This window comes from Medicago sativa, chromosome 7 (genome assembly GCF_051527215.1).
Source record: "Medicago sativa cultivar Bolivia chromosome 7, Bolivia_mono, whole genome shotgun sequence".
Classification (NCBI taxonomy): Eukaryota; Viridiplantae; Streptophyta; class Magnoliopsida; order Fabales; family Fabaceae; genus Medicago; species Medicago sativa.
Genome location: NC_140755.1, coordinates 63462032 through 63485397, shown reverse-complemented (window position 1 = coordinate 63485397; position 23366 = coordinate 63462032). Strand labels below are relative to the sequence as shown.

At 36.4% G+C, this 23366-nt stretch overlaps 2 protein-coding genes across 2 annotated transcripts; one reads left to right on the top strand and one right to left on the bottom strand.

Moving 5' to 3' along the window:
* Nucleotides 1–10969: 10969 nt before the first annotated feature.
* LOC146907562 (uncharacterized) lies at nucleotides 10970–13078 on the bottom strand. Its single transcript, XM_085722865.1, has 3 exons — nucleotides 12385–13078; nucleotides 11580–12299; nucleotides 10970–11441 (listed from the first exon to the last, which is right to left on the bottom strand). The coding sequence occupies exons 1-3, from the start codon at nucleotides 13018–13020 to the stop codon at nucleotides 11358–11360; spliced, it is 1440 nt and encodes a 479-aa protein (XP_085578991.1). The 5' UTR covers nucleotides 13021–13078; the 3' UTR covers nucleotides 10970–11357.
* Nucleotides 13079–17538: 4460 nt separating this feature from the next.
* LOC146907561 (laccase-17-like) lies at nucleotides 17539–20315 on the top strand. Its single transcript, XM_085722866.1, has 5 exons — nucleotides 17539–17681; nucleotides 17866–18110; nucleotides 18222–18350; nucleotides 18622–19590; nucleotides 19919–20315. Exons 4-5 carry the CDS (start codon nucleotides 18696–18698, stop codon nucleotides 20047–20049), a joined length of 1026 nt encoding a protein of 341 aa, XP_085578992.1. The 5' UTR covers nucleotides 17539–17681; nucleotides 17866–18110; nucleotides 18222–18350; nucleotides 18622–18695; the 3' UTR covers nucleotides 20050–20315.
* Nucleotides 20316–23366: the final 3051 nt, after the last annotated feature.

Genomic DNA, 23366 nt, shown 5'->3' with positions numbered 1-23366 from the left:
AAACTCTTTAAGGTTCATTGTTAAACACATTTTGTTCCAACAATCTCCCCCTTTTTGATGATGACAAACAAAAGTATTTAAAATTGATCAATTGTTGTTAATCTAATTAACAAGTTGACTTTGGGGTTCTGAGGTTTGTAAGCTCAGAATCTGAGGTTTGTAAGCTCAAACTCCCCCTGAGTCTGATAGTCTTTAAGGTGAGGTTTGTAAGCTCCCCCTAAGTTCTATCCAGGTTAATTAAATTCATTTTTCGCGCAATAAAATTATCAGAGCTTAAAAACAAAATTGAATCATTGAAAGAATTAACTTATAGATAAGAAGAATGGTTCAATTAATTTTACTTGAATTTTGATACTCCTTCGTTCGTTCATAGCTTATACCAATAAGGTAAGAATGATAGAAGTTTTTCAAAAATTTCAAATGCCATTAATGGGGCTCAGAGCCTTTAAATACTTGTCACAAATACTCCCCCTTTTGTCATTATCAAAAAAGATAAAAATAAGCATAAAAGACAAAAAGATTTGAGAAAAACTCAAACAAAAGAGAGTATACAAGAAATTAATTAAATAAATCAGATCAAAAATATATGAACATGAATATCTAAAATATCAGAAGCAGCTAAACAGTCAGAACCAGTAAGCATTCAGAAGCATAGAGAAATAAAACACGATGGTTTCAGAAGCAAGGACTAGGAATTTAAAACAAACAACAAACAAAAAGAAAAACACAAGGGTGTGCAACTAAGGGTTGGTTTGTTGTTGTTTCTTCATCTCCTCCATTTCTTCAATTTTCTTCTGCAACAGTTCTTCAAGCTGTTGTTGCCTCTGGAGAAGAGCTTGTTCCCTTTCTCTAGCTTCTTGCTGCTGCTGTGCCATCTGTTTCTTCAGAAGCTTACACAACCTAGCTTCTCTGGTCAAGTAATCCGTTTCAAAGAAGAAAGGCTGGTTTGCCAGGAGCAGTGTAGAACTTCTTACTCTAAGACTCTGATTCAGATTTTCCATTAGCCTTCTGACTGAAGCTTGCTTGACTCTGATGCATTTAGCCTTGATCTCGTCAATAAGCTCAGCTGCCCGGTTCTGAAGTGATGCCCAGGAGTCTTCATATGCACTTGTGAGATCAATTGTCCTTCGTTGATCCACCAGATTATGCATCTGACTCAGGATTGTGAGAAGCTCAGTATTGATATATCCAGATTCCAGGATGTTTGTGGGTGGATGTTCAAGGGTTTCAAGATCAGAATCACTGATTTCCAAGTCTTGAACAGGGTTAGGAACTGGAATGGTAGAGTGTGTTTGTGTGTTTGAAGATGAAGGCTGGTCAGAGGCAATGTGAGTGGTAGAGGTTGAGACTTGAACATTGACTAGAGAGATGTCAACATCCATGGGAGTTAGTTCTGGGGAGTGTTCAGGTAAAGGTTGAAATTCAGTTTCAGTTGGTGGTTGTTGTGGTGAAGTTGTTGTTTGATTGTTGAGTTGGGGGTCAATGGTAGCTATTGGTGATTGTGGGGGTGTTGTGGGTTTATGTGGTTCAGGTGTTTGTTGGTGGGGGTTTTCTGAAACAACATTTTCAGAAGCAGCTGCTTCTGGAGTTGTTTCAGAGGCCTTTTCTGAGGTTTTGTCTTTGGGTAAGTCACCTGAATAGTGTAGAATAAGATTGTCTAAGACAGAAGTGTCTTCTATTGGTTCAGGTACTGATGGTGAAGAGGGTGAAATGGGAATAGAGGTGACTGGAATCTGGATTACCTGAACTGCAGGGCCAGCTTCAGAAGTTATCTTTTGTGGACCAGCAGCTTGAGGAACTACTTCTGAAGTTCCCTCTTCTGGAGCATTTTCAAAAATGAGCATCATATCATCTTCCTCATTGTCTTCAGTAGGCTTACCAGCAATGGCTCTTACTTCAGCCAATTTATCTTTGTAGAACCTATCACAGTCTTCCAATCCCAAAGCCTTGAGCTTTTCATCTCTTTGATGAATGTATTGTGCTTTTTGTTCCTTTCTGTCTGATATAAGATCAGAAGCACGTTCATCTGCCATCCTTTTCATTCTTGGAGTCATCTCAACCATAGGACTCACAAGTTGAAGGGGAGCCTTCTTCTTCTTCAGCTTGGGATCAGCCTCTTCTTTCTCCATTTCTTCAAGAGCTTCCTCCAGCTGCTCTTGAGTGATTACCAAATCTGCCTTACCTTTTCTTCTTTTCTGAGGAATAGAAGCAGCACCAACCTTCTGCATCTTTCCTTTATCCTTGATAGAAGCAGGTTTAGCTTCAGACTTAGCAACTTTTTGCTTATCAGATTTAGCAATAGCAGCTTCTGACTCAGTACTAGTTCTGGCCCTTTTTCCTTTAGTAGGAGCAGCATCAGATTCTGAACTAGTTCTGGCCCTCTTCCCTTTAGGTGCATCAGAAACAGCAACTTCTGACACAGCAACTGCCTTGGCCTTCTTGCCTTTCCCTTTAGCAAGAGCAGCTTCCTCCTGAGAACTTGCATCATCCTCCAAGACGTACTCAGCTACTAATCTAGCTAAGTGTTCAGGATTACTTTCCTTAACTAAGGAGGGAAAGTCCCTGATAATCTCAGATTCTTCTGTGGTCATCTCCAACCACTTCTCATCTTTAGGAGCTGTCTTGAAAAAGTGCATTGAATGCAAAGTCTTGCTACTGATAGTCTTCTCTGCAGTAGAAACTTCGAAGCATTTATCAGAAGCATCCCTTGTTCTTCTCAATAAATCCAGCACCCTCCCTTGATAAAAGATCTCAGAGAGCAATCTTCCATAGGGCACTTGTTTCCTTCCTTTGACTGTGCTTTCATTAATAGCCCAGCAGAGATGATCCAATACATATCTTGGAAAGTTTATCTTTTCCAGATTGGTCATGAAATAGATTGCTAGCTTCTGTTGGTTGTTGGGTTGATCAGACCCACCTGCTCTTTGAAAGAAGCAATCGTTACTGAATTTCACCAACATCCTGTTGTGAATCTCCATTTCAGAAGGCTTAGCATCTTTGTTTCCACCCAGAAGAGTGTTGTAGTAGTTTTGCAGCAGGACATCATCCTTCTTAACAATTTCTTGAAACCTTCCTTCTGCATCCATTCTACAAGCTTTAGCAACTATCTCCTCTGTGATGACTACGGGAATACCCATCACTTCAGACCTTATTTCAAGGCTACTGAAGGAAGTGGGATTCAACTCAATCTCCTTCTTTCCTTTCTTCGACCCAGCTGGTTTATCTGCTGCCTTCACAGGCTTTCCATTGACGATTTCAGCCCTTAACCAGAAATCTTTGACCAAGTTCACATATGTTGGCCCATTTAGCATGTTGAAGTAACCAGACAGTTTCTGAGTTTCTACATAGCCTTCCATGTTCACTTCGTACTTCTTGAGTGAAGTGAAGTCCACTGGCGATTCTACTTGGACGATTAAGGATTTCCATGGAATATCCATAGTCTTCTCCTTGTAGATGGACCCAGATTCTGGTACGCTTTGCATGTTTGATGTAGATTCTGAAACTTTTGAGCTTGATGATGCCATTTGATGATTGACGAAGATTTGAAGAAGATGAAGATTTTAGGGTTCTAAGGTTGAGAGAATGCGCTTACTTTGCAAGAGGTTTGAGAGCAAATGTGTTTGTTGTGAGTGAGTAGTGTGTGAATTGTCAAAGTGTTAAAAGTAAAACGATTGCAATTCAAAAGAGACAAACAAACATAACATTAATGACAAAATTGGGGGCGCGTGAAAAGTACTTTCAAAGCTATTAAATCATCATTGCCCTTTTAGTTATACACCAACACATACAGGCCACGTAAGAAGTTCACAGAGTAACTACCAAGTTAGTGGGCCAGAAGTTACTTTTTAAAAGGTAACTTCCAACGTTTCCACTAATTCAACTATTCAGAAGCAATAAATCCAGCTTCTGGACTTCAGATGCTGACGTCATCATCAGAAGCGAGTTTTCCTCAGAACCTCAATAAAGAGCTTCTGATGGACTACCGCTTCTGAACTAACTTCAGAACCTAAAATCCTATTCAGGAGCAAGCAAGCATTTAATCAGATACAAAGTGCATGTTCAAATTTTTCTTTATAAGATCAAATCTTTCAACAGTTAAAGGCTTAGTAAATATATCAGCCCATTGATTTTCAGTATCAATGAATTGTATATCTAAAATTCCTTTTTGAACATAATCTCTGATAAAATGGTGTTTGATTTCAATGTGCTTAGCTCTTGAATGCAAAATTGGATTTTTAGACAAACAAATAGCAGCAGTATTATCACAATAAATGGGAATACTGTTAGCAGTTATCTGATAATCTTCCAACTGATGTTTCATCCAAAGTAGTTGTGTACAACAACTTGCAGCTGAAATGTATTCTGCTTCTGCTGTAGACATAGCAATAGTTGTTTGTCTTTTGCTAGCCCAGGATATAAGATTGTCACCCAGAAATTGACAGTTGCCACTGGTTGACTTTCTTTCAATCCTATCACCAGCATAATCAGCATCACAGAATCCAATTAGCTTATAATCTAAGGATTTCCTATAAAGGAGTCTAAGATTAGTTGTTCCCTTCAAGTACCTGAAGATTCTCTTGACAGCAGTCATATGAGATTCTCTAGGATCTGATTGGAATCTTGCACACAAGCATACACTGAATAAAATATCTGGCCTAGATGCAGTGAGGTATAACAAAGAACCAATCATACCTCTATACAGCTTCTGATCTACTTTAGCTCCTTCATCTTCTTTGCTCAAGTTGCACGTAGGGTGCATTGGAGTGTTCATCACTTTACAATCTTCAAGTTTGAACTTCTTCAGAAGCTCCTTTGTGTACTTTGATTGATGAACATAGACTCCATCTTTGCATTGATTGATTTGAATGCCAAGGAAGAACTTCAGCTCTCCCATCATGCTCATTTCAAATTCATCCTGCATTAACTCAGAAAATTCCTTGCGAAGAGATGCATTAGTAGAACCAAATATTATATCATCAACATATATTTGCACAACAAGAATATCTTTCCCAAGGGTCCTTCTGAAGAGTGTAGTATCAACCTGTCCTCTTTTAAAGTCATTTTTGATTAAGAAATTACTTAGTCTATCATACCAAGCTCTGGGAGCTTGTTTCAAGCCATATAGTGATTTCTTCAGTTTAAAAACATGGTCAGGATATTTAATATCCTCAAATCCAGGAGGTTGCTTGACATACACTTCTTCTTCTATGACACCATTGAGAAATGCACTCTTGACATCCATTTGATATAATATTATGCCATGATTAACTGCATAGGAAAGAAGTAACCTGATTGCTTCCAATCTTGCAACTGGAGCAAACGTTTCAGTGTAATCAATGCCTTCTTATTGACTATACCCTTGTGCAACAAGCCTGGCTTTGTTTCTTGTTACTTCACCTTGCTCATTCAGCTTGTTTCTGAATACCCATTTTGTTCCAATAATGTTCTTGTGCTGAGGTTTGGGTACCAGATCCCACACATCATTTCTTTGAAATTGATTCAACTCTTCTTGCATAGCTAGAATCCATCCATCATCTGAAAGTGCTTCATCAACTGTTGTAGGTTCAATCATTGAGATTAGTCCAATCATTGACTCTTCTTGTCTGAAATGTGATCTTGTTCTTCTTGGACTATCTTTGTTTCCAATGATTAGCTCCTCAGGATGTGAAGACTTGTGTTTGAATGTGTTTCTGGGAGGATCTTCTTGATGTGAGCCATCTTGTGCTTCATCAGAAGCAGTTTCATCTTGCGCTTCTGATGTGGGTTCAGCTTCTGGACTTTCTTCAGATTCAGCTATCTGATCAGGTTCTGGAGTAGCTTCAGGAACCTGTATCTCTGCAGAACTTTCACCTTGCTTTGAAGTTTTATCTTCAAGCTCCTTGTCATCAAATTTAACATGCATAGATTCTTCAACACAAAGTGTTTCTGAATTATACACTCTGTATGCCTTTGACCTTTCAGAGTAACCTAAAAGGATTCCTCTTTGGGCCTTGGCATCAAATTTCTTTAGGTAGAGCTTGTTGTTCAGAATGTAACATGTACATCCAAATTGATGAAAGTAAGAGATATTGGGTTTTCTTCCTTTAAAGAGTTCATATGCTGTTTTCTCCAAAATAGGTCTAATATAGATCCTGTTTTGAACATAGCATGCTGTATTCACTGCTTCTGCCCAAAAATGTTTTGGTAAATTGTTTTCATGGATCATGGTTCTGGCCATTTCTTGCAAAGTTCTATTCTTTCTCTCTACAACCCCATTTTGTTGTGGTGTTCTAGGAGAAGAGAATTCATGGAAAATTCCATGTTTTTCACAAAAAGCTTCAAATGGCTCATTTTCAAATTCTCCACCATGATCACTTCTGATTTTCAAAATTTTTGATTCGTTTTCAGATTGAATTTGAGTGCAGAAGCTACTGAATACATCACACGCAACATCTTTACTCTTTATGAATTTCACCCAAGTCCATCTGCTGTAATCATCAACAATGACTAATCCATATCTACTTCCATATAAGGATGCAGTACTCACTGGTCCAAATAAATCAATATGGAGTAATTCTAAAGGTCTTGAGGTTGAAACAATGTCTTTGGTTTTAAAAGATGATTTCACAATTTTCCCTCTCTGACATGCACCACAGAGTGCATCTGAATGATAGTCAATGTCTGGTAGCCCTTTCACAAGTTGTAACTTACTAAGCTTAGAGATTAACCTCCAGTTAGCATGTCCCAACCTTCTGTGCCACATCCATTTCTTATCATTCACTGATAGTAGGCAAATCACCTTCTGATCAGCCAGTTCAGAAAAATTGATTTTATAGACATTGTCAACTCTCTTTCCCTTGAACACAATGGATTTGTCTTCCTTGTTGATTACTGTACAGTTGGGTTTTTCAAAAAGCACATCATAACCATTATCACAAAATTGACTAATGCTCAAAAGGTTATGTTCAAGACCATCTACCAACCATACATTATTAATTGAGGTAGAGGAATTACCAATAGTTCCTGTACCTATGATCTTGCCTGACTGGTTGCCTCCAAATTTCACATTTCCTCCCTCTTTCATTGTTAGGCTGAGGAACATGGACTTGTCTCCTGTCATGTGTCTTGAGCAACCGCTGTCTAGGTACCATGATCTTTGCTTTGGCACTGCTCTTAGACATACCTGCATCATTGACATTTTTAGATTTAGGTACCCATTGTTCTATGGGTCCTGGAAGGTTAGTACTTAAGGCTTTACTCTTCACTTCTTGTACCTTGTGCTGTGAGTTGGGTTGCTTCTGATTAACCATCACCTTAGGTTTTGGTACTTCAGAAGCAGTAACTGTCTTCTTCTGAAACTTAGACTTCAGAACCCCAGATTTTGGTTTCACCAGACTCTGAGGAATAGGTTCTGATCTTTTCAGGATCCTAACCTTTGAAGTCTTGGAATCAGATTTGATCATAGCCTTTGACTTAGAGTTCTTTGGCTTTGAAGTAATCTTAGCCTTAGAACTAGAAGCTTCAGGTTCTGATTGAACAACAGTTTCCAACTCAGCCCCTTCTGGTACAAAGAATGTTTTCAGACCTTCCTTGATGCATTCACAACAAGACTTTAGATTGGTTTTATCAAGTTTCACTTCTGGAAAACCAATTCCTCTGCCATTGTTCTTGTAAATGCTATAAATCATAGAAGCTACTCTGCTTCTGTCAATGCCAGATATAATGAAATCTTCAAGAGCAATTTCATGATTACTTAAAGGTTTTTCATTACACTTTTCTTGTAGCTTCTGACATAAGAACCTGAGCTGATCTTCATATGTTTTACACATGAAATCAAAGCCCCTAAGTCCTTGTTCAGAAGCTTTCAGATCCAATAGAGTTGATTTTTGCTGTTGTACCAAATCAGCATACTTTTCTTTTAAATCCTTCAACTCATTGGTTCTTACTTCAAAATGTGTAAGAAGTTCTTTAAGTGACTCAACAAGTTCATCTTTGGGAATTTTGGAATATACCTCGTTTTCATCTTCTGAGTCTGAATCTGATCCAGCTTCTGAAGTTGTTGTTGCTACCAACCCAACAGCTACCTTTGCATCTTCATCGGCTTCCTCTTTATCAGATCCAGATTCACTACCCAAATCATCCCAGGTTGCCATTAAACTCTGCTTAATCTGCTTCTTGAATTTGCTTGGTTTGAATGTAGACCTCTTTGACTTGTCCTTTGACTTTTCTCTTTGAAGATCAGGGCATTCAGCAATGAAGTGTCCCGGCTTCTTACAGTTGAAGCATCCCTTCTGATCTTCTTTCCTTGAGCTTCTGGAGTTACCCCTTTTGGAGAGAAACTTTCTGTTCTTCTTGGCCAGATATTGAAGTTTGTTTGAGAGCATGGCCATTTCAGCAGCATCTGGTTCAGAATCTGAACTTGACTGTTCTTCCTCTTCAGATTCAACCACTTTGAGAGCTTTTGATGACTTGCCTTTGGATGGAAGAGCTATTGATTTACTCTTCTTAGTAGACTCATGTTCATTAAGACTTAACTCATGAACTTTGAGAGAACTAACAAGATCTTCAACACTTAAAGTGTTTAAATCTTTAGCTTCCTCAATGGCAGTCACCTTTGGTCTCCATCTGGCAGGTAAGCTTCTGAGTATCTTGCTTACATGATCAGAAGCAACATAGCTCTTCTTTAGAATCTGTAGCCCAGAAACTAAAGTTTGAAACCTTGAGTACATCTCCTCAATAGTTTCATCATCCTTCATCTTGAATAACTCATACTGATGTACAAGCAGGAGAGCCTTTGCTTCTTTGACCTTCTTGCTCCCTTCATAATTTGAACAGAGAGAAGCAAACATAGCTTTAGCAGTGGATTTGTCACTCATCTTCATGTATTCTGCTTTGGGTATGGCCGTGACAAGAGCTCCTCTGATAATATGATGCTTCTTGTAGAGTTTCCTCAGTTCTGGAGTATGTTTCTTTCTATCCACAGCAGCTCCTTCTTCATCAAGGACTAAACCACCAACGCCATCTTCCAGAATATCCCACAATTCTTCATCTAGGCTCATGATGTAACTGTAAAAATTGGTCTTCCACCAAGAGAACTCTTCAGCATCTCCATTGAACTTTGGAACTTTTCCAACAATGGTTTTCTTACTATCACTATAATCATGTGAGACATTTTTATAGCTAGTATCACTAGAACCAGAACCATTAGGAGGAGGAGTAGTCATGTTTTTCTCAGATCTTTGACTGTTGCACGGTTAAGTGTTACACAACAGACCAAGGCTCTAGATACCAATTGAAGGTGAGAAAAACACAAGAAGGGGGGTTGAATTGTGTTTTGAAAAATTCTTCGTTTCTCCTAAACAACTGAATACACTGATCAGAAGCTAAGTGAGACAGCTTCTGAAGTGATAAGAATCTAAATGCAGCGGAATAAAACAGAGAGAGAGAGAAGAAGAACGACACAAAGCAATTATACTGGTTCCTTCCACAAACCGGAAGTAGTCCAGTCCCCCTTGCACTTCCAAGGAGATTTCACTATGAGTAATATCTGATTACAAATGCTCAAGCACACAAGCAAGAGACTTCCAATGCTCAAGCACACAAGCAAGAGACTTCCTTTGCTCAAGAACACAATCAAGAGACTTCCTGCTCAAGCACAATTGCAAGAGACTTCCTAACTAAACAAAATTACACAGAAAATTGTTTAAGTTTGAACACTTGATATACAATCAGAGGTGCTCACAATACAAATCAGATACAGACTCAATGGACTTAAGAATTTCTAAGATATGGCTTTAAGACACAGAAATTCTAAGTGAATGCAGAACAATTTCAGCAGAGGTTTGGTACTTGTGAAAATCTTGTGAGTCTTTCGTTCAGCATTCTTGCATTACCAAAGCTCTAGGTCTTCACTCCTTTATATAGAGGTGTGAAAGAGACGTTGTGAAATTGCCAGCACACCAAAGAGTCGTTGTTGAAGCTTGATCTTTCACCAATGATCTTTTGCCTGATTTGGTTGTTGTCCTATGAAGAACAAATTTGAAATCCATTCCTTATCCAAAGGAACATCTATGCAGGCGAAACCGTATTCTGGAGCTGTTTTCTTGTCCTGTAGCGTGGACACAAAACAGAGTAGTGGAGAACGTGGTTGTACAATTCGTACAAAGTACAATGTCAACGCTTTCGTCCAAATTGCAAGCACACGCCTTCAAACACCTTTGAAATGACCGTTGCAAACTCCACTAATCCTTTGTTTGTGTTTTCGAATCCAATAGACAGCTTTTGCATTGATAATTCTTCAATTCTTGATTCTTTGCAAATCCAGTTGAGATTCAGCTTCTGGTGAAATAGCTTCTGATGAGGCAGCTTCTGATGATATGACTTCTGCAGCTTCTGATGATGCAGCTTCTGATGATACAGCTTCTGATGATGCAGCTTCTGGACTTCTTGTCTTCAGGAGCACTATTTTTACTTCAGAAGCGTCTTAACGTCAGGAGCACTATTCTTACTTCAGAAGCGACTTAACTTCAGGAGCGCTTTTTCTTCTTCAGTAACAAGTTGCCTTCAGGAGCGTCCAAGCTTCAAATTTTTGTTGATTCCATTGCTCTTTATTTGCTCATTCAGAACCAATGATGATGTAACTTTGTAATTATGGTCCTGTACACTTGAACAAATATTAGCTAGTCCAATTTACAATTTTTAATACCTTGTTATCATCAAAACTCTTTAAGGTTCATTGTTAAACACATTTTGTTCCAACATAGAATTGTCTTGTATGGATATTTTAACATGTCACCAACCATCATGGGTCAACCATCACAAGTCAAGTGAATTAGTCATCTTAAGTTTATTCTCTTGGAGGTATTTTTAGAAAGGAATATTAGTCATCTAAAAATACCTTCAAATTGAATATTTCAATTGAATAATTAACTTATATAGGAATAATGCTATGATGATTGGTGACATGTTGTTAGCAATAGAATAATCTTACTTTACTCTATAAATATGTTGTTAGCTATATTAGAAATCTAAAAATACCTTCAAATATTATACATAATTCAGTGAAGAATTCTAATATCTCTCCCTCACTTACCCTCCCTTTCCTTTTCTCTTTGTTGAAGGAAGTAGGTCCTATAAAATTTCACTTTACTACAACAGCAAACACAAATTATTGTATAACATGAAATTGAGAACAGTGATAACATGTCGAATATCTAGCAGGGAAACAACCATTCAAAATTCAAAACTAAATAACACTTCAGAACTTAAAATAACAACTTCAAAACAGTAAACCTAGCATTGTTGTCTCCTTGTCCATTGCCAACTTTCCTCCAAGAATCTTGAAACATACAACAAAGTGTAAACTTTTTTCATTTCTCCTACTTAACTTCAGTTAACATGTGAGCCAAACCATTTGTTAAGGCAGATGTTGATGTCAAAGAAGCCTTCAATATGCTAAGACACTGCGACAAGACAATATGGTAAATATAAGCATTTTTTTTAAAAGTCAAATTAGTCCACCGAAATTGGCACGCCCCACGTTTAGAACATTTAAATAAACTTAAGATTAAAAATCTAATATAAATTTTACTATGGTTTACCTCCTTGATGCCGATTGTGATAACTTTTTCCTTCAAGTCATTAAGAGGAGTATTCAATCGGTTAAGTAAACCCAAAGCTGAAATTGGAGTCAATGGTGCTACAACCAAATCATCTGTAGCAAAATACATAGCTGGACCCTTGACATAACCCTCAGCAGGATTCCCCATATTAGATAAATTCAGTTTCTTAAAATCTGCAGCAAAATTGATCTTACTTACACCAGTTTTGAAAATTTCAACATGAATAATATTATTTTTACTGTTGGCATTTTCAAAATAACCATCATATTCATGAACACCAGGATCAAGAATTGGTAATATCTGCTTGCTTAACTTTAACTGTGGGGCAATGCAAGGGTGAACAAGCCTGTTCTTAGCTTCAGTTGATGTCAAATATTGGTTTTCATCAAAATCAACTATACTGTTGTACAATCCATTGATGCTTCCCAAGGAACAATTCCCTCCAAATATTTGTGCAATTCCTCCCAAAGGGAATGTAAGAAAACTTAGAAGTAAGTTTGCAAAATCTTGCTGCCCTTGAGCATACAATACCTTGTTATTTGATTTTCTTAAAACTAGCTTCAGAATAATTTGGATATTGCCACTAATTTCAACATCACAGAAGATAAACCTTGATCTCTCAAGGGATGGTTTCTTCTCTAGAAACAAATCCGTCAAAGTTGACTTGGAAAGCAAAGAACATTTAAGCAGATCAAGTACCTGTATATATAAAATAGTAATAGTAATTATAATCAATCAAAAATTTAAGAGAGAAGTGATGAACAAACATATTCAAGCACAAAACCTTTTCTTTGGTGACATTCAGAACCACTTCTTTTACCGAACTAGGGTTTTTTATGCCAAATTCCTTGAACAGACTAAAGCTTGTATAATCAATACAGTTTGGCTTGATAGTGAGATCATCAGTTATGACAAAAATAGCTACACCATTAACAAATCCTTGGGGGAGAGGTTTAAGGAAAACTTCAACTGTAAAAGAACGACCACATTGACATTTATATTTATCTTCATCTGTTGATGTGATCATATCGTGATAGGCGCCACCACCAAATTTGTAACATGTGAAGTACTTTGTTGGTTGAGTGTCATCAATGTTGAGTTTAAGAGCGTTGCAATAATCTTCTGCTGAGTTGATTGGTTGCAGCAACATTTGCTTGATTGTCTCAGTAGAGAAACAACCTTCATCAAGATCTGCCACACTTCTATAGAGTGAGTTTAGACAACCGACTGTAACTTGCCCTATGCTAGATTCCTTCCCTACCAATCTTGCAATGGTTCCTAAAGGCATTGTTAAGAAGCTACAGAGAATGTCAACAAAGTCCTTCCCTGCTTCTGCAAACAAGACTTTGTTACCATTTTCGTTTAAAAGAAGTTTCAAGGACACATGCTCCTCTGCTTGAGTAGAAGTAGTAGCAGCCATGTTAAACTGATAAGAACTAGCAAGTAGCAACTGAGAAGTTTGAAATTGTGTTGAGCATAATTTTGTTAGACATTTTGAGTCATATATATATAAGGGTACATAGTGTGATTGCAAAATCGTTTCAGGGTCTTGCTAACGAGTGTATTAAGGGCATTTGTTAATGAAATCAAATGTACACCTTTTACATTGGAAAAACAACATTTGAAAAAGTTGCATACACAATTTTCCAATATAAAATTTCTATATTTATATCTTTAAACGATCTTTTAAGGACACTATTAACACTTTTCATTCATTATGTATATTATATAACTCAATATACGTTTTTTTTTGTGGTGTCCAGGATTCAATCCTCAGACCGTGCATATATTATGCATTATCTCTACCAACTGAGCTTCTCAGTTGCTTTTTTTGTGGTGAGTGATTTGTTTCTCTGTTTCAACTTTTTTAGTGGTGAGTGTTTTGTTTTTATCAGGAAAAAGCAGAGTGAAATGATACATTTTTCTTTTGTACCGAAAAAGTTTTGAATTCATTGAATTTTTTCTGTTTCAACTTTTTTGGTGGTGAGTGCTTTGTTTTTAGCAGGAAAAAGCAGAATGCTTTGCTTCTTTTTTTTTACTTTAATTAAAACTTTCTAAAAACAATTTAAAAATATGTTACATTATTATTTGTAAATCTTAAAATGTGTACCACTACCACCAAAACTTACCCATGGTGGCATACCACGGACAAAATAGTTTATACTAAGAGCAAGATATACAATACTCCATCATTTCACAACTAGCGATTTTTTTTTTTATTTCACATTTATTAAGAATAAGTCCCCGTGAGCATAGCTCAGTAGGCAGGGACATGCATTGTTATATGCAGGGGCCGGGGTTCGAACCCTGGACACCCCACTTATTCACCTTGAAAAAGGTGAATTTTAGCTACTAAACTACTAGACCAAAATATATATACATATATATAAGATCAAGCGAGAGAGAAATCAAACAGTTTTACGGATATTTTTGTGAAACAGTTTTAAAATTTTGAAGAAGAAATCAAACAAGGGTCCTTTGGGAAAGATGTGCATATCAAGGTGTCTATTTTTCTTTTTCTTTTTCTTTTTTTATGTATATTATATAACTCAATATATCTTTTTCTTTTGCTTTTTTGAGAATCATTGACAAGGACTCTAAAATAGAACTTATGAAAATCTATATATCAATTGAACATTCCCATTTAAAAAAATGGTACCTGCACAGAACAAATTGATGATTATACATTTATCCTTTTAAGGTTGTGTGTGTCATATGAAATTCTACTGGCAGAGTTCGTTAGTAATAGATATCTACTGTTTTTATTAGTCATAGTTCTTGAAATATCCGTTATTAGCAACATAGTAAGTAGTAAGGGAACTATAACAGAGTTGTTTCTCACCGGCTAGAGTTGGATATAGCACAAGATTAGATTCCCATTCTAAAATACCTCCACTAGCGTCGGAGTAAATTCTTCCGTCAGATTTCAGAGTAAATTCAATAGGAGAGTCGGTGGAAAAGCGGTGAAAAATGTGTGTTCTTTATTATGGCGAGAAGCCATCCTTATATAGGGGAGCTAGCAATAACTGATTCGTGAATCCAACAGAAAAAGTAAGAGTTTCTTAGAGATCGCATCGACGATTCTTATGGATTGAGTCGCACACGTGTGCGGTAAGATGCTCATGAAGTCTTTTGTCCTACTACCTCCTATGGCAAGGATTATGGATTATTTGACCGCCATGCATTTGGCAGACGACAAGGGTCGGGGCCTAGTCCAAAACAGTTATAAATTTATTAAATAATTATCAACTCAGATCAATTTAAGGATTAAACACATTTTTTAAGCAAACATAATATTTGCTTAAAATGTCTCACCCTCTGATCTTGATCAACTTAGATATAAATTTTGAAAACGATGAATTTTAATTTAAATAATGAATTCTCGAGGAGAAGAAGACAATAGCTAAAATGGTCTTAAAATGATGTTTTTTTCTTTCTTTCTTTTGGTACAAATAAAATGATGTTTTTTTAACATGTATTCAATTCAACCATCACATGTCAAAATGGAATAATTCATAAATGGTTGATGTCATGATGTGATAATTGTATGGTTCCAAGAGTTTTGACACACACACAAAAGAACATAATTCAATGAAGAAATAATTAAATATTATATATTTTTTAAAATCAATAAATAATGTATATGTTTGTATGCAAATAGTGTATCTAAATTCTTGTGACCATAATGTTGTGAAATCAAAAGGCCAACATGAATCTTTTAAAAGATAAGAAAATGCAGGTTAACATTGTAAATTTGGTCCCTTATATTTATTTTAGGTTTTAAGTTGGCCTCTTATGTATTAAAAATTTCAAGTTGGTCTCTTATGTTTTAAAAGATCCAAGCTGGTCCAGAAGAACGTTGCTCACCTTAGAATAAGTTATCAAACATGCATTTAAGCCAAAAATAATCAATGATTAAAAGATATAAAAAAAATTAATTCTTATGATTGATTTTTATATTATTAAATCAATGATTATTTTTTATTTCATCATGATAGACCGATAAATAATTTTCACCATGTTAACCTTCATAAAAATCGAAATAAATATAATAGTGAACAGTTTAATTTTACGGTTACTCTCAATTAAAATTTCTTCTCTTTGTCCCATGAGCTTAGGGGGGTGTAATCCACACATCCGCTTATTCATTTTAAAAGATGATTTTTTATTTGAAATAAAACATAAAATATCTTTTCCTCCCCTATTCGCCAAAAGAAACCCTCTTTTTCTCCGGTTCTCAAATCAAACCCAAATTTTAAAATCTCTCCTTAACTCACCTTCCCCTTAATTTTCCCTTAATTGAAGGAAGTAGGTCCTAAATTGTACTTGCAGTGAGTACAATATTATAAATTAGGGTTTAGTCTGTTTTCGTAATCCTATGAGAATGATCCCAAAGAGTGGTATTTATAGCCCTTTGTGGGTTGGTTACGACGCAACTTAAGCTCCAAGCAAGCTAGACTTTAGGTCTTTTTACCTGCTTCTAGATGCTTCTAGAAGCGGACTAAGGTGGCATCTCTGGAAGGGCGCACCTAGTCCTCAAGAGCCCTTCTGTAGAGTGCCTGAACCTTTCTAGAGGGCTTTCAGACCCTTAGGAATATATTAACGGTCTACAACCCTCCTGTTTACCTTGGTTTTTGGTAAACAAATGCTGGTTTTCAAAATGGTTAACTTGCGAGATCAACCAGTAAATCTTGAGGCATATTGTGTTTATTGACTGCATGTATTGTAGCTTGCCGAAAATACAGGCTAACACCTCCAAGCACGAGTCTTGGGACAAGGTGAAGTGATGAATCTATAAGGTTGATTGTTCATATAAGTTTTTTTGTGCTTTCAGATGCTTGCTAGGGGACGGTGCCTCTAGGAGGGACACACCCGAGCTTCAGGGAGCGTTCTTGTGGGCACCTACGCCTTTAGGAATGTAGATGGTCCACAGCCCCCCAAGCACGAGTCTTGGGACAAGGTGAAGTGATGATGGTGTCTAGACGAGATGGGTTATTGTGAAGATTGAGGCTTGATAGCCGTAATTTATTTTGTTTGTTTTAGATGTAATTTTAGCATCCTTCGTACTTCTCTAACTTATGAATTTATTTTGGCGGCCTCCTTGGAGCCGTTTTTAAGTTTTGTAATTTAAACGGGCGATCTCTTTGAGTCGCTTGCGTACTTATAAATTTATTGGGCGACTTTTTTGTGGTTGTTTATTTAATGTTTATGATTGCCAAACTATTTTTCGAACTTTGAGTGACGTATCGACTTTTTGGAAATACTTATTTCTAGTTCTTCAGTTTATAATTTAGGCGTTTTAGTACCTCTAAGCGATTGGTGCCTGTGGCGTTTTTATCTTTGGCCATGTGGGCTTTCTTCTACAAAAACGTTTGTTGTATTTGACTCAGTGTTGACGATGTCAAAACTTTATTTTAAGTCTAGTTTTAACTTAGTGATTTGTTTGAAAGTAAACTTTTTATGAAGTTCATGATTTAGATATATCTTGGTGTATGTTTACACTTCAGAGCCTCTTAAGGGTGAGGTTTTAGTCATTTTCAGAGCCCTATCCAGAGTTGTTATTGTCGCCTCATAGCCCTATCTAGGGTTGAGATTTTTGTCGCCTCAGAGCCCTATCCAGGGTTGAGATTTGTGTTGCCTCAGAGCCCTATCCAGGGTTGACAGAAAATTTAATGAGCAGAGCCCTATGCAGGGTTGCAGTAAGCGGGACCGTTGCTTCCATATGCACTTCCTTTTTTCACATTTTAATTCTAGTGTGTTGTACTTTTGGTGAGTTCTTTTTCATCTTCGTCCTTGGCGAGCTTGTTTGCATCCTGTCCATGATTCATCTGAAACATAGCAATACTTCCACATTTTCAAAGTAAATAAATAAAGAAATTTTAGTCATACTCGATCATATTCATTGGGAACTATCTAATCTTTGTCTTCCTCCAATTAGCAAAATGTCACAAGACTTTGCCAAACAAAGAGTATTGTAACTGTCAATGGACAATTTTCGGGTCCTAGAATCATAGCAAGAGAAGGCGACAGAGTCATCGTTAAAGTGGTTAACCACGTTCAATACAATGTTTCTATTCATTGGTATTACACAATTTATTCCAACAATTCTATAAGTTTAATTACTATTTTACACAAGTATTCAATCATATATAATATAATTTTCTAAAATACATGCACAAATGTGTGATTGGTGAAATATATTAAGATGTATTTCAAACGTTTTTACACGGTCAGTATATACTTAAATTTTGATTAATTTTTTCAGGCACGGAATTCGCCAAGTAAGAAGTGCTTGGGCAGATGGACCTGCATATATAACGCAAAGTCCAATTCAGCCAGGACAAAGTTATGTGTACAACTTCAAAATCATAGGACAAAGAGGAACATTGTGGTATCATGCACATATTTCATGGCTTAGATCTACTCTTCATGGTCCTATTGTCATTCTTCCCAAAAAGCATGTGCCTTATCCATTCCCTCATCCTTTCAAACAAATCCCAATTGTATTAGGTAAATTAAGACCACTCAAAATATGTTACAAATTTTAATATTAACTTTACATATTATAAGTGTACATTTTTTATTTCCTAAATTAGTATATTAACTTTGATAACATGATAGGGGAGTGGTGGAAAGCAGACACAGAAGCAGTTATAAATCAAGCAACACAAACAGGGTTAGCACCTAATACCTCAGATGCTCACACCATCAATGGTCTTCCAGGTCCTCTCCACAACTGTTCAGCTAAAGGTATGTAGTACCAACAAATTAGATTAAAAGTGTGTCCAGTATCCGACATGTACCGGTCTCCAACACTGACACGACACCAACACATGTGATTACATTCAATTATTTCGTTTTGTCAAAATAATTTTGATGTTGATGTGTCAGTGTTGTGTCTGGTGTCCATATCTATGTCAGTGTTGAACATTCGAAAGAAAAGAACAAACATAGTCCATTCAAAACCTTATTAGTGATTATTTTCATTCAATCAAGTTGTTAAATTTTTCTATTTGTGCAGATACCTTTAAGCTCAAGGTTCTTCCAGGAAAAACATATCTACTAAGAATAATCAATGCTGCACTCAATGATGAGATGTTCTTTAGCATTGCTAATCACATCCTCCATGTTGTTGATGCTGATGCTGTTTATGTAAAGCCCTTTAGAACCAACATTGTACTTATCACACCAGGACAAACCACCAATGTCCTTCTCAAAACCAAATCCAAAACCCCAAATGCCAAATTTGTCATAGCTTCAAGACCTTATGCTACAGGTCCTGCATCTTTTGACAACACCACAGCAATTGGTTTCTTGGAGTACAAGAAACATTCACTTTCAAACACTAAGTCAAAAAACAACACTGTTAAACTTTTTAGACCAACACTTCCTAAATTCAATGACACTATCTTCGCAATGAACTTCAACACGAAACTTCGTAGCTTGAACAGCAAGAAATTCCCAGCAAAAGTTCCAAAAACCGTCGACAAGCACTTTTTCTTCACTGTTGGTTTAGGTATTAGTCAATGTTCAAAAAACCAAGCATGTCAAGGACCTAATAACACAAGAGTAGCAGCAGCTATTAACAATGTTTCATTTGTGATGCCAAACACTGCTTTACTTCAAGCTCATTTCTTCAACAAATCAAAAGGAGTTTTCACAACCGATTTTCCTTCTAATCCACCTGTTAAATTCAACTACACTGGAACACCACCAAAGAACATCATGGTAAAGAGTGGAACTAAGGTACTGGTTTTGCCATACAATACCAAAGTGGAGTTGGTATTGCAAGATACAAGTATTCTTGGAGCTGAGAGTCATCCATTGCATCTTCATGGTTTTAACTTCTTCATTGTTGGTCAAGGAAATGGAAACTTTGACCCTAAAAGGGATCCTTCTAAGTTCAATTTGGTAGATCCTGTTGAAAGGAATACTGCTGGTGTTCCATCTGGTGGATGGCTTGCCTTGAGATTCCTTGCAGATAATCCAGGTGGGAAACATTTTAAATACTAAATTCCATTTTTTTAATCAATAAATATGTTTGACGTAATATTATATATTTTTTTGTTCTTAACCGTTCGGCCCAGATGACAATGAGCAAGGTAATCCGTAGATAAGTAAAGTCTGGTTAAAAATTGTTTCATTCGGGGATTGAACTTAGTTCTCCTAATTCATTAATAATGTCCAACTTCTTGGTTACATCATATTAATCTAATACACTAATTAAGAGTTAACAAATAAAAACTTACATAATTTGGATATGATTTAGTGTTAATGTTTGCGAAATTAATGTTATGTTGATCATATATCTTGAGCAGGTGTTTGGTTCATGCATTGCCATCTTGAAGTACATACAAGTTGGGGATTGAAAATGGCATGGATTGTCCAGGATGGAAAACGGCGCAATCAGAAGCTGCCACCTCCACCTTCTGATCTTCCCAAATGTTGAAAAGATTTAGATCATTATGTTACATTTCTATATCCATTTTTAGACTAGCTAGATTGAATTTGATTCTGCTTTTTGGATTTAGTTTTGTCCACATTCTTTGTTTTTTTTGTTTTTATTAGTAATATGTTTCATAGAAGTTTTGTATCCGAAAAAAAGAAGAATGTTTTGGACAATTTGATTGTAGTGATTGTTTTCTTGTAAGGTCACACTCATTACAAAAGTAATGAGAGGAAGAGTTTTATGAAGGTTCTAGTATTCATTATTCATTTTGTATTTAGGTTGAAATATAATTTTCACTTTTTTTTCTTTTTTCGAAAATTCATTTTGATCTTACAAATTTTTTCTTTTACCTATGATAAAATTTGTACCATGTTCCTTTAAATTTTGAAATTTTTAGTTCAAATCAGTTAAACTATCCGATCTTTGATCACAAGCCTTATATATTTGTATCAAAAAAGAGAAAGGACAAAAAGAGCAATAACTACAACAAATATTGACAAAAGAAGAAAATAGCCACTAGTGGTGTATCAAAACCCCATACACAAGGTTTAAAAACTATGAATTTTAACTTAGACTAAGGACTCTGTAGATTGTATTTTATTGATGAAGAAGACAACCATTAGAATGAAGGTGAGAAAAACACAAGAAGGGGGGTTGAATTGTGTTTTGAAAAATTCTTCGTTTCTCCTAAACAACTGAATACACTGATCAGAAGCTAAGTGAGACAGCTTCTGAAGTGATAAACAGAATCTAAATGCAGCGGAATAAAACAGAGAGAGAGAAGAAGAACGACACAAAGCAATTATACTGGTTCCTTCCACAAACCGGAAGTAGTCCAGTCCCCCTTGCACTTCCAAGGAGATTTCACTATGAGTAATATCTGATTACAAATGCTCAAGCACACAAGCAAGAGACTTCCAATGCTCAAGCACACAAGCAAGAGACTTCCTTTGCTCAAGAACACAATCAAGAGACTTCCTGCTCAAGCACAATTGCAAGAGACTTCCTAACTAAACAAAATTACACAGAAAATTGTTTAAGTTTGAACACTTGATATACAATCAGAGGTGCTCACAATACAAATCAGATACAGACTCAATGGACTTAAGAATTTCTAAGATATGGCTTTAAGACACAGAAATTCTAAGTGAATGCAGAACAATTTCAGCAGAGGTTTGGTACTTGTGAAAATCTTGTGAGTCTTTCGTTCAGCATTCTTGCATTACCAAAGCTCTAGGTCTTCACTCCTTTATATAGAGGTGTGAAAGAGACGTTGTGAAATTGCCAGCACACCAAAGAGTCGTTGTTGAAGCTTGATCTTTCACCAATGATCTTTTGCCTGATTTGGTTGTTGTCCTATGAAGAACAAATTTGAAATCCATTCCTTATCCAAAGGAACATCTATGCAGGCGAAACCGTATTCTGGAGCTGTTTTCTTGTCCTGTAGCGTGGACACAAAACAGAGTAGTGGAGAACGTGGTTGTACAATTCGTACAAAGTACAATGTCAACGCTTTCGTCCAAATTGCAAGCACACGCCTTCAAACACCTTTGAAATGACCGTTGCAAACTCCACTAATCCTTTGTTTGTGTTTTCGAATCCAATAGACAGCTTTTGCATTGATAATTCTTCAATTCTTGATTCTTTGCAAATCCAGTTGAGATTCAGCTTCTGGTGAAATAGCTTCTGATGAGGCAGCTTCTGATGATATGACTTCTGCAGCTTCTGATGATGCAGCTTCTGATGATACAGCTTCTGATGATGCAGCTTCTGGACTTCTTGTCTTCAGGAGCACTATTCTTACTTCAGAAGCGTCTTAACGTCAGGAGCACTATTCTTACTTCAGAAGCGACTTAACTTCAGGAGCGCTTTTTCTTCTTCAGTAACAAGTTGCCTTCAGGAGCGTCCAAGCTTCAAATTTTTGTTGATTCCATTGCTCTTTATTTGCTCATTCAGAACCAATGATGATGTAACTTTGTAATTATGGTCCTGTACACTTGAACAAATATTAGCTAGTCCAATTTACAATTTTTAATACCTTGTTATCATCAAAACTCTTTAAGGTTCATTGTTAAACACATTTTGTTCCAACAATCTCCCCCTTTTTGATGATGACAAACAAAAGTATTTAAAATTGATCAATTGTTGTTAATCTAATTAACAAGTTGACTTTGGGGTTCTGAGGTTTGTAAGCTCAGAATCTGAGGTTTGTAAGCTCAAACTCCCCCTGAGTCTGATAGTCTTTAAGGTGAGGTTTGTAAGCTCCCCCTAAGTTCTATCCAGGTTAATTAAATTCATTTTTCGCGCAATAAAATTATCAGAGCTTAAAAACAAAATTGAATCATTGAAAGAATTAACTTATAGATAAGAAGAATGGTTCAATTAATTTTACTTGAATTTTGATACTCCTTCGTTCGTTCATAGCTTATACCAATAAGGTAAGAATGATAGAAGTTTTTCAAAAATTTCAAATGCCATTAATGGGGCTCAGAGCCTTTAAATACTTGTCACAAATACTCCCCCTTTTGTCATTATCAAAAAAGATAAAAATAAGCATAAAAGACAAAAAGATTTGAGAAAAACTCAAACAAAAGAGAGTATACAAGAAATTAATTAAATAAATCAGATCAAAAATATATGAACATGAATATCTAAAATATCAGAAGCAGCTAAACAGTCAGAACCAGTAAGCATTCAGAAGCATAGAGAAATAAAACACGATGGTTTCAGAAGCAAGGACTAGGAATTTAAAACAAACAACAAACAAAAAGAAAAACACAAGGGTGTGCAACTAAGGGTTGGTTTGTTGTTGTTTCTTCATCTCCTCCATTTCTTCAATTTTCTTCTGCAACAGTTCTTCAAGCTGTTGTTGCCTCTGGAGAAGAGCTTGTTCCCTTTCTCTAGCTTCTTGCTGCTGCTGTGCCATCTGTTTCTTCAGAAGCTTACACAACCTAGCTTCTCTGGTCAAGTAATCCGTTTCAAAGAAGAAAGGCTGGTTTGCCAGGAGCAGTGTAGAACTTCTTACTCTAAGACTCTGATTCAGATTTTCCATTAGCCTTCTGACTGAAGCTTGCTTGACTCTGATGCATTTAGCCTTGATCTCGTCAATAAGCTCAGCTGCCCGGTTCTGAAGTGATGCCCAGGAGTCTTCATATGCACTTGTGAGATCAATTGTCCTTCGTTGATCCACCAGATTATGCATCTGACTCAGGATTGTGAGAAGCTCAGTATTGATATATCCAGATTCCAGGATGTTTGTGGGTGGATGTTCAAGGGTTTCAAGATCAGAATCACTGATTTCCAAGTCTTGAACAGGG